This window comes from Myxine glutinosa, chromosome 7 (assembly GCF_964187855.1).
Source record: "Myxine glutinosa chromosome 7, kmMyxGlut1.1, whole genome shotgun sequence".
Lineage (NCBI taxonomy): Eukaryota > Metazoa > Chordata > Myxini > Myxiniformes > Myxinidae > Myxine > Myxine glutinosa.
Window position 1 is genome coordinate 34,905,172 of NC_136267.1, and position 12,780 is coordinate 34,917,951.

General features: G+C 46.5%; 2 protein-coding genes across 11 annotated transcripts in view; one reads left to right on the top strand and one right to left on the bottom strand.

The window, feature by feature from the left end:
• The window catches only part of LOC137410750 (uncharacterized), a 660,974-nt gene that overhangs the window by 590,963 nt on the left and 57,231 nt on the right, over positions 1-12,780 (top strand). The gene's annotated exons all lie outside the window — the stretch shown is intronic.
• LOC137431107 (complement factor H-like) overlaps positions 1-12,780 on the bottom strand; it is a 287,920-nt gene that overhangs the window by 273,709 nt on the left and 1,431 nt on the right. For 4 of the 10 annotated variants that reach the window (XM_078781438.1, XM_078781447.1, XM_078781445.1 and 1 more), the window contains exons 2-3: positions 11,147-11,233; positions 476-670 (exon numbers count right to left, since the gene is read on the bottom strand). The exons of 3 other annotated variants lie outside the window; for them this stretch is intronic. In XM_078781438.1, the coding sequence (XP_078637564.1) occupies positions 476-670; positions 11,147-11,233 (282 nt within the window). The remainder of the gene's footprint in view (positions 1-475; positions 671-11,146; positions 11,234-12,780) is intronic. 3 more of the 10 variants (XM_078781448.1, XM_078781441.1, XM_078781439.1) reach the window with 1 other exon arrangement.

Consider the following 12,780-nt stretch of genomic DNA (forward strand, 5'->3'; position numbering starts at 1 on the left):
TGGGGAATTCGGGAGAAATTTATCGTGGGGAATTCGGGAGAAATTTATTGTGGGGAATTTGGGTGAAATTTATCGTGGGGAATTCGGGAGAAATTTATCGTGGGGACTTCGGGAGAAATTTATCGTGGGGACTTTGGGAGAAATTTATCATGGGGTCTTTTAGCTTTGAAACTCCAGCTTAATGTCCCCATCCAAAGGACAACACCACCTGAGATACAGAGCCGAGCTGGAACTTCATCATAACGGCAGTTTTTATTTAAATCCGCCCCAGACAGGTTTCGAGCAGGAAGTAGACAGTTCATTGGTGATCATAATCCCAGCTGAGCTATCATGCTGCCCATTCTATCGTTCACCTGCAGTATTCGTGCCTATGATCGATTTAAAAAAAAAAAAGTTTACAGCAAAGGTCAATGGCACCAAAAAATTAACATAAAATAAAAAAACATAAAGCAGGAAATTAGCACATAAAAGTTACTTCGTTTGCACCAGATGTGGTCCTTTCGCCCTGTCGCTTCATCCTTCCAAGATCCATCCTTACAAATCCTCCTTCCAATCAGCATGTACTCCTCTTTGCATTCATATTCTGCACGTTCACCCTTTTGAAACACCATTTTCCAGTTCATCAGATCGCCATTGTCTATCCATGATTGTGGAGGACTGCAGACTTCCCCTGATGGAAACATGAATATAAGAATTGTCATATTTTCATGAGGAACTAGAACGGCATTCAGTAGAGAGCATACTTCCGCCTGGTGAACAGTTTACGTTTTGCATCCCACTGATAGGCCGGATCTGGATTCGGACCTGAACCACAATCTAATCGGCTTGTTCTCGTCACCTAACCAATTCGTCCACCAAGTTTATTCATAACTCGTCCATAACTTTTTTAAATATCATGTTGTATATCGATTTTCACCTGATCACTCAATGGTGAAGAATCACTTAAAAATTAAATAATTATTGTATCCGAATCCATATTCAGATCTCCACACCAAAATCGAAACGATTAGTCCTTTGCACACACTCAAACCTCCCCACCAAGTTTTGTCCAAATCTGTCCATAACTTTTTGAGATATTAGTCAGGTTCACTATGTTAACAAATATAATTTCGTTCAAAATTTTGGGAGATTAGCAAAACTATACATTTTTGGAATCTTCAGAGCATGGAGAATCCGAAAATCAATGTTGGCATTTGCACAGACACCTGCATTGCCGCCATTTTGGATTTTCAAAATGGCCGCCATAAAATACATATTTTGCGCTATCTCGGCTTCTCGTCAACCTAGAGACTTAATTAAATATGCTAATCCTATGTTTTCTGGGTTAAGGAATCCAATAAAGGCCTCAAAATAGTGCTCAGGATTATAGAAAAGCAACAAACAAAGGTAATTGAAAACCATTGTCTTTATATTTGTGATATAACTGTATTACATAATACATGATATTGCAAGTCCTTTGAAGTTATAGGTATGGGTTTATAAAGCAAGAAATCAGCCTTGTTAGTATCAGATTGAACTATAAGTCCTATACACAGGATCTACTCGGTCTACACCGTTCAGGAATATGCTTTTACAGATCTTCATCACTGTCCTGAGGGTCATTTTCGCAAAGGTGTTTATGCAAATGCAAACATTAATTTTTGGATTCCTCATGCTCTGAGTATTCCAGAAATGTATAGTTTTGCTAATCTACCAAAATTTTGAACGAAAAAACATAGTGAACCTGACTATATCCTGCTATTTGTCGGTTTTGGCCCGAGATCACCCAATGGTAAAGAATCACTTTTTAAAATTATAGTAGCCGAATCCGGATCTTCACTAAAATCGAATCCTTTCGTCCTTGTCATATGCCAAATTTCCTCAAAATCCATCTCTAACTTTTTGAGATATCCTGCTATGTATCGTTTTTGGCCCGATCTCCCAATGGTGAAGAATCACTTAAAATTAAATAATTATCATATCCGAATCCATATTCAGATCTTCACCAAAATCGAATTGAATCGGCCTTGTCACACACCCAACCGCCCCACCAAGTTTCGTCCAAATCCGTCCACAACTTTTTGAGATATCCTGCTATGTATCGTTTCTGGCCCAATCACCCATTGGTGAAGAATCACTTTAAAAAGTCTACTAGCCGGATCCGAATCCAGATCTTCACCAAAATCTAATCATTTCATTATTGTCACATACGCCATCTCTCTGCCAAATTTCATCGGAATCCTTCCACAACTTTTTGAGATATTTTGTTCACAGACAGACAAACAGGGGTGAAAACATAACCCCCATCCACCTTTCGTGACAGATGTAATTAATTATCATGTCGTGTCCCTGGGGTTAAGACCCCAAGAGGACGAATGACGTCTGATGACCGTTCTGGGAATGACCAAAACAAGCTTTACACCGAGGCATATACCCAACTTGGCGGTATTATCTTTTCGCGAACGCTGGAAGGTTTGAGGCCTTAGCTGATCGGAAAACATGCAGGGGTTAATCCAAACCCACAAACACGAAGACGGGACAGCAAAATCCACAATACAAGGAAAGTAAAATTCGACAAATAATGATTTAATGATAATAAATGCAAATAACAATGAAAGGTGAGGTTAAAAACTAAAATTCCTAAATAAGGGACCCTCCACTCAGTCTTGTATACAAACAAGGGGAAAACACAAGTAAAAATAAATTGGTATTTATAGTGCCGGCACTTAGCGTTGTTCAAGCGAGGCTGTCAAATATATTCGGCAGCACAAAGGGGCCTGCAGCCGTGCGCGGGAGAGATGCACACAATGGCACGGAGCTCCTCTCCATCTCGCTACGGACGTGAAGGGATTGCGTTTGGCCTGTCCTCTCGCACTCTTGTCTCCTTCCAACCGACGCGCCAAGAGCTCCAGAACGTCTCCGCAGGCGCACACGAGGCCAAAAAGTGACCGTTTGCTCGCGTGACCGAGGCAAGTGTTACGGATTCGTCACTTCCATCTTTGTGGTTGTCATCCACTTGAAGCAATTTTTAGTTTCATGTACTATTATTGTTACAGTTTGAGTGAGAAATGGAGATAACTGTCTTCAAAGGTAAAATATAATGTCTCAGAAGGAAAACGAGATGGGTGAGGGCGAAACCGGAAGAAAAAGAAGAAGAGGCGGATCGAGTGATATCGGGAAAGGAAGGCCTGTCTGCTTTGAGAGGTCGAGCGGACGCTGGTGGACATTGGTCAGGAGCGAATATTGGTTTCCCCGGGAAAGGGATTCCTGTGACAGTGTCGTTATTGCTGTGGCAAATAAACCTGCGTGACGGGTTTTGCTTTTGGTTCTGAAAGTGAATCATCGCTGGAGAGCAGGTACGCCTCCATTACGGACCCGTCCGCCATTTCACCTCGCACCAGCCATTTGCCTGGTTCTCGTGGATTTCCCTTGGGAACTCGCGGTTCTTCACGGTTCTCCGCTTGGGAGCCGCTGATCGTTCATGTCAGCGTCATTGTCTAGTGAACCGAAGGTGTGAATTCCCAGTCGCCTTTTGGGTGAACTTTTACCGGACCGACGTCGGCCCGACACTTCACCAAGCGGCTCGTCTGCAGCGTCGACTGTTCGCCGTTCTGGGTTCAGGTATCAGTACGACCTTTTCTTGTGATCGCGAGAGCCAAGGGGATCGAATTTGGCCTGGTATCGTGACACAGTGACTTTGGGGGATGTTACCGATTGCTCACGTGGGAATACCGTGAGTTATTGATTCAGGAAATTGGTGGTACCATCATAGAAATTATATGGTGTTTGCTGTGCAAGTGAGGTTTTCTTGAACGTGCGTTACTTGTTATTATTGTGTGGTTTTAATACAACACTTGGTTTTTGTAACAATTGATTGGTGCAGTTTCACCATTGGTCATTGGCACACATAATAGCACATCTTTCTGCCGTGACACCTTTCGGGACTCGGAGGTACACCGTGGCCGGGGTTTGGGGAGGAGCAAATAACAGAAATTGGGAGCTCGTCCGGGATAGAATTCCCTAACATTCCCAAAATTCCCAAATTTGGAATTTTCTAAAATTCCCAAATTTGTATTTCTAAAAATTTGAAATTTTTGTGTGAAGGTTAACAGGTGCTAACTAATAGTCACAATGGTGTTTGAAGTACAAAAGTTTGTGACGTCCCCTAACGAGGCACAATTCCAGGCGTTAAAAAGATCGGAACTTATGATATTGGCCAAATATTATAACTTGGAGTTCCGAGTTAGTATGAAGAAAGCAGAGATTCTGACATTGGTGGTGGAGTCTCTTGTGGGACAAGGAACATGGGAAGAGGTAGCCTTGGATTGGTTACCCGAGGAAAAAGGAAATGCGGAGCCCCGGAAAATGGAGATGCAACTGCAGAGCCAGGAAAGGTTAAAAGAGTTGGAATGGAAAGCCGAGGAAAGAAGAGCAAAGGAAAGAGCAGAACAGGAACGAGAACTCGAGGAAAGAAGAGCAGAGGAAAGAGCAGAGGAAAGGAGAGCTGAAAAGGAACTCGAGGAGAGAAGAGCAGAGGAAAGGAGAGCTGAAGAAGAAAGAAGAGCAGAGGAAAGAGCAGAGGAAAGGAGAGCTGAAGAAGAAAGAGGAGCAGAGGAAAGAGCAGAGGAAAGGAGAGCCGAAAGGGAGTTAAAGGAACCTGACATGGAGTATCAGAAGGAACTTAAACTCAAGGAGCTGGAATTACTGGGAGAACGGAGAGAAGTAGTATCCATGCCGGCTAGTTCGACAACTAGTGAGAACTCTTGGGATGTTGGTAGGCATGTGAGGCTGGTTCCACCCTTCAATGAAAAGGAGGTAGCCAAGTTCTTTTTACATTTTGAGGTGGCTCAAATGCTAAAATGGCCTGTGGGGTCCTGGACTATGTTAGTGCAAAGTGGACTGGTGGGTAAAGCTCAAGATATATTTTCTGCTTTACCGATTGACCAATGTGCAGATTATGAGATAGTGAAGAAAGCCATTCTCAAAGCCAATGAATTGGTCCCTGAAGCTTACCGGCAAAAATGCAGGAATGCCAGGAAGAGGGAGAGTGAGACCCATGTGGAGTTTGCCAGAATGAAGGAAACCATGTTTGATAGATGGTGTGACTCGAAATAGATTGAGAAAGACTTCAACCTGTTACGACAATTGATCTTGGTGGACGAATTCAAGCAGTTTGTCCATGTGGACATTAAAGTACATCTGGAGGAAAAGAAAGTACCAGAGTTGGATGAGGCAGCAACCGTGGCAGATGACAATGCCTTGACACACAGGATGGGGCTCCACAAATCTAACTTCCCGCCTAGAGTTAGCCAGGGGAGTTATGGAAAATCAGGTTCGGAGAACAGATTTTCATGGAGACGGCCTAGAGAGGACTATGGGGACAAATCTGATACCGCGACTTTTAGGGGTCAGAAGACTACAGTTCCAAGACAGACTTATCTTCCGGGGGGCCCGAGGCAGACCACGAGTTTTTCCTCCGGGCCTACTTGCACTTTTTGCAAGTGGAGGAGTGGGAAGTTCGAACTTGATCTGTAACTTATCATGAGGAAACCATGTGCCAAGTTTGAAATCATTAGCATCAAGAGTTTAGAAAAAAAGTCCGGAAAACTGTTCTTTGCATGACGGACAGACGGACAGACTGACAGACTGACAGACTGACGGACTGAGGGACTGACAGACTGACGGACTGATGGACTGACAGACTGACGGACTGAGGGACTGAGGGACTGAGGGACTGATGGACTGAGGGACTAAGGGACTGACGGACTGAGGGACTGAGGGACTGACGGACTGACGGACTGACGGACGGACTGACAGACTGACAGACTGACAGACTGACGGACGGAGGGACGGCGTGCAAACCTGTAGTCCCCTCCGGTGTTCACCGGTGGGGGACTAATAAAAGAATGAGGGAACTGAACGAGACATTCAATGAACGTTAACACAGACGTGCACGGGATGCTGAGCAATAAAGACTTTGGAAGGTAATGTGTGCTCAGCAAACATATACAAGAGCAGCTGTAATGAATCCGGATGAAGTATCGGATAATATTGTTTAAGATCATCATTGTGGCCTGAGTCTGATGACGTCACCATGAGTGTACTGTTCTGCGAAACATTTCACAAATGAATGAACAGGACAAGGGGCGAATTTACACTGTGTTGTTCCAAGAGAAAGGTCAATTACCTCTAATATTTGCCGTACCTGCTCGCTTGGAACAACTGGCGGAGTGAGTGTTGGAGAGCAGTGAAGGGCAGAGAGGAGTGGGAAGGGAGTGAGGGGAGAGGAGTGGGAAGAGAGGAGTGGGAAGGAGTTGGAAGGGAGTGAGGGGAGAGGAGTAAAGGGAAGAGAGGAGTGGGGAGGAGTTGGAAGGGAGTGAGGGGAGAGGAGTAAAGAGAAGAGGAGTGGGGAGGTGTTGGAAAGGAGTGAGGGGAGAGGAGTAAAGGGAAGAGAGGAGTGGGGAGGTGTTGGAAGGGAGTGAGGGGAGAGGAGTTTTTATTTTTATTTTTATTTTTTTTGTACACAAGATCGAGGCTCGTGAAAGAGCGAACATTAATCACACAGAAAGACAAACCGACACATAAAACATATAACATCGGGAGCGGTAGACAAGATGGGGAGAGAGGGGGAAGGACACAAACACAACATTTGAGAGCAGGGACCGAGAGACATGGAGACATCGAGAGATCTGAGAGAGGGCGAGGGCTTTGGGGGGGGGGGGGCATGGGAAGGGGGCGGTGGGAGAGGTATAAAACATATGGACACTGCCAGGACTTCCAGGAAAGAAGTTGGAATTTCAAACAAGGTGGATCTGGGGTGAATTAGCGGGGGTAGAAAAGATCAAGGTTTTGGATGGGGGAAGATAAGAGATGGTGGTGAACAGCTGTTTTAAAGACCTGGAGGGAGGAGTGGGATTGAAGGGAGTGAGGGAGTTTGTTCCAGAGGCGGGAGAAAAGAGGAATGAAAGAGTGAAGGTGAGCAGAGAGCCGAGATTTCGGCAGTTTAACCATCAGAGGGTTGCTGGCAGATCTTGTGCGACCTGTAGGAATATTTGGGGGACACAACACAGAGAGAGCTGGGGGTGCAAGGCCGGAGAGGAGTCGGTAGAAGACAGAAAGACCACCTACCTGCCTGCGGTGAGTGAGTGAAAGGCCCTCAGAGATAGCTTCATCGCGGGAGATTCCAATAATTCTGAAAGCTTTGGTTTCAACAGCGTGAAGCCGAGCTAGGTGTGAGGTAGGAGCACCGGCCCATAGGGGAGAACAGTATTCCATTGAGCTGCGGATGAAAGCCTTGTATGTGGTGAGGAGCTCAGGTGTGCCGAGGAAGGACTTCGCACGACCGAGGATGCCCAGTCGGCGACTGGCTTTGGAGGCCAGCTTGGAAATGTGGTTTTCCCAAGAAAGATCATGGCAGATAGTGAGACCCAAAAGCTTGAGCGACAGAACTTCTTGGAGAGGATTGTTGAGAAAGTAGATGGGAGGGTTGTCCAGTCGATCTTTTCGGAGAGACATAGTAAGAGTGTGAGATTTGTCAGGATTGAAAGACATGTTCCACTTGTTTGCCCAGTCTGTAATTTTGTCCAAGTCTTCAGAGAGTGAGGAGGCTGCAGACTGCCGATCTGAGGGAAGAGGAATGGAGCGGCAGAGAGTGGAGTCATCAGCAAAGAGATAGAGAGGATTTTCAAGAGAGTCAGAGAGATCATTGATGAAGACCAGAAAAAGCACGAGGCCCAGAACACTGCCTTGGGGAACTCCAGCCTGAACAGGAAGAGGAGATGAGAGAAACCCATTCAGGGCCACACGTTGACGATGACTAGAGAGGAAGTCCACCAGCCATGCGTGCGTGAAGATTTCCATGGATACCAAAGGAGGAGAGTTTGGTGAGCAGAGCGGGGTGCCAGACCGTGTCGAAGGCACGTGATATGTCGAGGGAGACAGCTCTAATTTCCTGTTTGGCATTGAGGACCTCCATCCATTGTTGAGACAGCAGAAGCAGCATGTCCAGAGTAGAGTGACCTGGTCTGAAACCAAATTGATGATCAGAGATCAAGCCATTGGAGAAGAGGAAAGATTACATATCCGAAGCAATGATGGATTCCATGACTTTGCTGATAATTGGGAGAAGGCTGATTGGTCTGTAGTTGCTAGGATCTGTTTTTGCACCTTTTTTGTGCATAGCGGTGATGTTGGCTGATTTCCAAGCAGATGGCAGTTGACCTTGAGCAAAAGAGAGGGTGACGAGAACAGAGAGAGGGTGAGATAGAGCGGCAGAGCAGGATTTTAGGACCCGTGGGCTGATGCCGTCGGGTCCAGTTGCAGAATCAGAGTCGAGGGTTGACAGAAACTTTTCCACCTTGTCAGGAGGAAAGGACATGGAGTCCAGGAGCAGCAGGGTATGACTGGGTATGGTGGGTACAGAGAGGGATGGATTTGGGACACAAGATTTAGAGGCAAACACAGAGTTGAGGCATTCAGCTTTTTCACGTGCGGAGTCAGCTGTGTAGCCGTTTGAGGTAAGGGAGGGGATGGAGGGGGAACAAACACCAGAAACGGATTTGACCAGACGCCACCAGGATTTGGAAGAGGGAGACAGATAAGAGAGTTCAGTCTTGAGAACGGAGAGATATTGTTTCCTGGCTCTCCTGAGGGTGGCCACACACTTGTTTCGGGCTTTGTGAAAGGAAATGAGATTTCCTTCCATTGGATTTGCTTTCCAGGAGACGAAGGCAAGTTGTTTCTGGGCAACAGCCTCACCACAAGATTCCGTGTACCATGGACGGGAGGAAGGGTATGACAACTGAAGACGAGATGGGATAAATCTGTGCATGAGAGAGAGCAATTTACTTTGGAAGAATTCCCAGGATGAGTTGATGTCAGAGGTGGTAGAGATGGGAGACCAGTCCAGATGATTGATGGCTGCTTGAAGACCGTGCCAGTTGGCCTGAGTGAAATGCCAGACTCGTCGACGCTGAGCAGGCTCCCTGAGGATGGTCAGAGAGATGTCCACTTTAACAAGGACATGATCAGATGATCCAATTGGAGCAGAAGAAGAGCAGCAGACATTTTCAGGGAAGTTAGTCATAACCAAGTCCAGAAGAGAAGATGTTCCGTTGACTGAGATCCGGGTAGGGAAATTGACCGATTGTGTCAGTCCCAGTGAGTCGCAGAAGTCCTTTGCTGAGGAGCCATGGCTGGTGAGAGAGGTACCCACACCCAGCCAACTGGCATGATGACAGTTGAAATCACCACATATGAGGAAGAGAGAGTTGGGATGAGTAGATAGAAGTTGGTCCATATTATCAGACAGCGAGATGTAGATGGAGTCATCACTGTTTGGTGGACGGTACAACACACATATGAACAAGAGGTGGGAGCAAAGGGGAAGCCGTAGCCAGAGGTATTCTGAGGGTGAGGTGGAGAGAGTGCAGTGCAGGGCGAGTGAGGAAGAGAGTTTTTGATAAAGATAGCAACCCCACCTCCAGGACGAGGCTCAGGTCTATCATACCGGAGGAGGGAGTAGCCCGGGAGAGATACTAAGGAATCAGAGACATCATAAAGGAGGAAAGTTTCTGTTAAGCAGATCACGTCTGGTTTGACAGAAGCAACCTGTATGGAGAGATCAGTTAAGTTTGAACGAAGGCCCCGGATGTTTGAGGTCCATACCGTTAATGAAGAGGAAGGGGGAGCATAAGATACAGAACAGGGGGGAGGAGGGGTAGGGTAAGATGTGGAAGAGGTGGAAGAGGTAGGGAGAGCTGTTGAAGGTGTGTCAGAGATTTCAGAATAGCTCGGAGAAAGGGAAGGATGGGGTGGACAAAAGGTTTGATGGTGATTGGGTGAGGCACAATGAGGTGTTATTTGAGGAGGGGGAAGAGCGAGGCAGAAGGTTGGGGGAGATGGAGGTGAGAGTTGGAAGGGGGAAGAAGCGGGGAGGACGCTTTGAGGAGGGGGAGTGAGAGGGGGGAAATTGAGAAGCAATGAGGGTGGTGAGATTTGAAGGGGAGGGGTGAGGGGGGAGTTTGGGAGGGAAGGGACAAGGGGAGGGATTTGAAAGGGATGGGATATGGGGGAGATTTGGAGGGGAGGGGTGAGGGAGGAGTCTAGGAGGGGAGGGGCAAGGGGGCGTCTTGGCGGGGAGGGGTGAGGGGGTAGTTTAGGAGGGAGTGGGCAAGGGGGGAGATTTGAAAGGGATGGGTGATGGGGAAGATTTGGAGGGGAGGGGTGATGGGGAAGATTTGGAGGGGAGGGGTTATGGGGAAGATTTGGAGGGAAGGGGTGAGATTGGATTTTAGAAAGTGTACGATTTATGGGAAACGAACATTTATTGCAAAATGAGTTTCTTGTGACCTTCGAGTTAAAAATATGTTTAAGGATGCTGGATGGAGGATGGAGTGCAGGAGAGTTTAGGGAATGTAGAAAAAAGGCACTATAGGAGATGGATATTTTTTTGGGGATGAATTGATTTGGTGAGCAAGTTGAAAGCAGCCTTTTAAAGAAGAAGAAGAAAAAGGTGTTATAAAATATGACGGAATACATAACTTGAGGGGAGAAACATTCTCCGCAGAAGGAGAAACATTGAAGGTTAATAACAGTGAAAACTATCTGGGGAAATGGGGGAGAAACACGTGGTCGAAGAACGAACGAACGAATAAGAATGAATAAACGAATGAGAACAGAGAAGGAAATGTTTTTTTTGTTGTTGTTTTTTTGAGTTGCGATTTACACAAGGAAGTAGGCTTTGGGTGAAAAGACTGGGAATACAGAGAACGAAAGTTATTGGATCACAAATGACGGACCGCTGAGAGAAAAACAAAGCCTCAAGGTTGTACAGTGTACACTGTACAAGGCCTCAAGACACGACACGAATTAACACGATTTTCAATGCAGGTATGAAAGATTTGCACCGAAAAATCTTCGTCGGGACACAATATACGTACAACACCATAAATAAATACAGTTTTAACGAAAATACAAATGGGAACAATCACTTAACTTCGATTTCAAATCGTTCGCGACGCGGCAAAGGCCTTGCTCGCGACACGGCAAACAGACGATCAATTTATGAAAGATAAACACCGAGAAACAACCAAAGTTGCACACAATAACTTCACACACCGAAAGATAAATACAGTTTCGACAAAATACAATTGTGAACAGACTTAACTTCGAAAAACGTGGAGACCGTGTGGGGCTTCGAAAATCCCTCCCACCGTCTCCGAGATCTCGCGAGATCTCTCGTGAGGAGTTGGAACTTGGAAGGGAGTGAGGAGAGAGGAGTGAAGGGAAGAGAGGAATTCGAAGGAAGTGAGGGGAGAGGAGTAAAGGGAAAAGCGGAGTGGGGAGGTGTTGGAAGGGAGTGAGGAGAGAGGAGTGAAGGGAAGAGAGGAGTGGGGACGTGTTGGAAGGGAGTGAGGGGAGAGGAGTAAAGGGAAGAGAGGTGTGGGGAGGTGTTGTAAGGGAGTGAGGGGAGAGGAGTAAAGGGAAGAGAGGAGTGGGGAGGTGTTGGAAGGGAGTGAGGGGAGAGGAGTAAAGGTAAGAGAGGAGTGGGGAGGTGTTGGAAGGGATTGAGGGGAGAGGAGTAAAGGGAAGAGAGGAGTGGGGAGGAGTTGGAAGGGATTGAGGAGAGAGGAGTAAAGGGAAGAGAGGAGTGGGGACGTGTTGGAAGGGAGTGAGGGGAGAGGAGTAAAGGGAAGAGAGGTGTGGGGAGGTGTTGTAAGGGAGTGAGGGGAGAGGAGTAAAGGGAAGAGAGGAGTGGGGAGGTGTTGGAAGGGAGTGAGGGGAGAGGAGTAAAGGGAAGAGAGGAGTGGGGAGGTGTTGGAAGGGAGTGAGGAGAGAGGAGTAAAGGGAAGAGAGGAGTGGGGAGGTGTTGGAAGGGATTGAGGAGAGAGGAGTAAAGGGAAGAGAGGAGTGGGGAGGTGTTGGAAGGGAGTGAGGGGAGAGGAGGAAAGGGAAGAGAGGAGTGGGGAGGGGATGGAAAGCAGTGAAGGGGAGAGGAGTAAAGAGAAGAGGAGTGAGGAGGCGGAGGAGGAGTTGGAGAGGATTGAGGGGGAGAGAGGCGTGAAGTGACGGGGGAAAGGTTGGGGGGGAAGGGGGGAAGAGGAGATGAGCGATAGGTAACATATTATGTGAAGTAAATAAATTGTGTAGATTACATCATTTGTGGATCTGATGAATTGGCAGCAATCATTTTGTAAAACTGAATGTGCAGCATCAAACTCAAGATGTCCAAATGTCACACACGTCCACGCCCGTGGGATTCGCACAGGTGCCCCCACTAGTATATATATATATATCACACAAAGACAACACATGAGAGTATACATATGAAGAAGATTTTGTTTTGTAATCCTACCAAAGAGGGCCGACTGGCGGCCTTTAACTCAGTACAGCGAAATTGCTAAACCCACGGGGCTATGACATTTTATGTCTTTTTTTATCCTCACCAGAGGAGAGGGTATTGTATGTGAGTCCATTTGTCTGTCGTCTGTTTGTTTGTCTGTTTTTTTGTCACCGGTCTACAGGTCACAATTCCAAACCGAACGTCACGAAACTTCACCGAGTTGTAGACGTCGTCACAATTGAGAAGATTATTGATTTTGAGGTCAAAGGTCATCGGTCATCTGGAGGTCAAATTTCTAAAATCACCATTTTTTATCCGATTGACTTGAAAATTGAACAGCATTTGCACATCGAGTCATTAAAGAGGGAAACTAACTACTTTTGAGGTCAAAAGGTCAAAGGTCAATTCAAGGTCAACTTTCCAAAATCATCATTTTTCATCTGAAAAATCGTCACTTT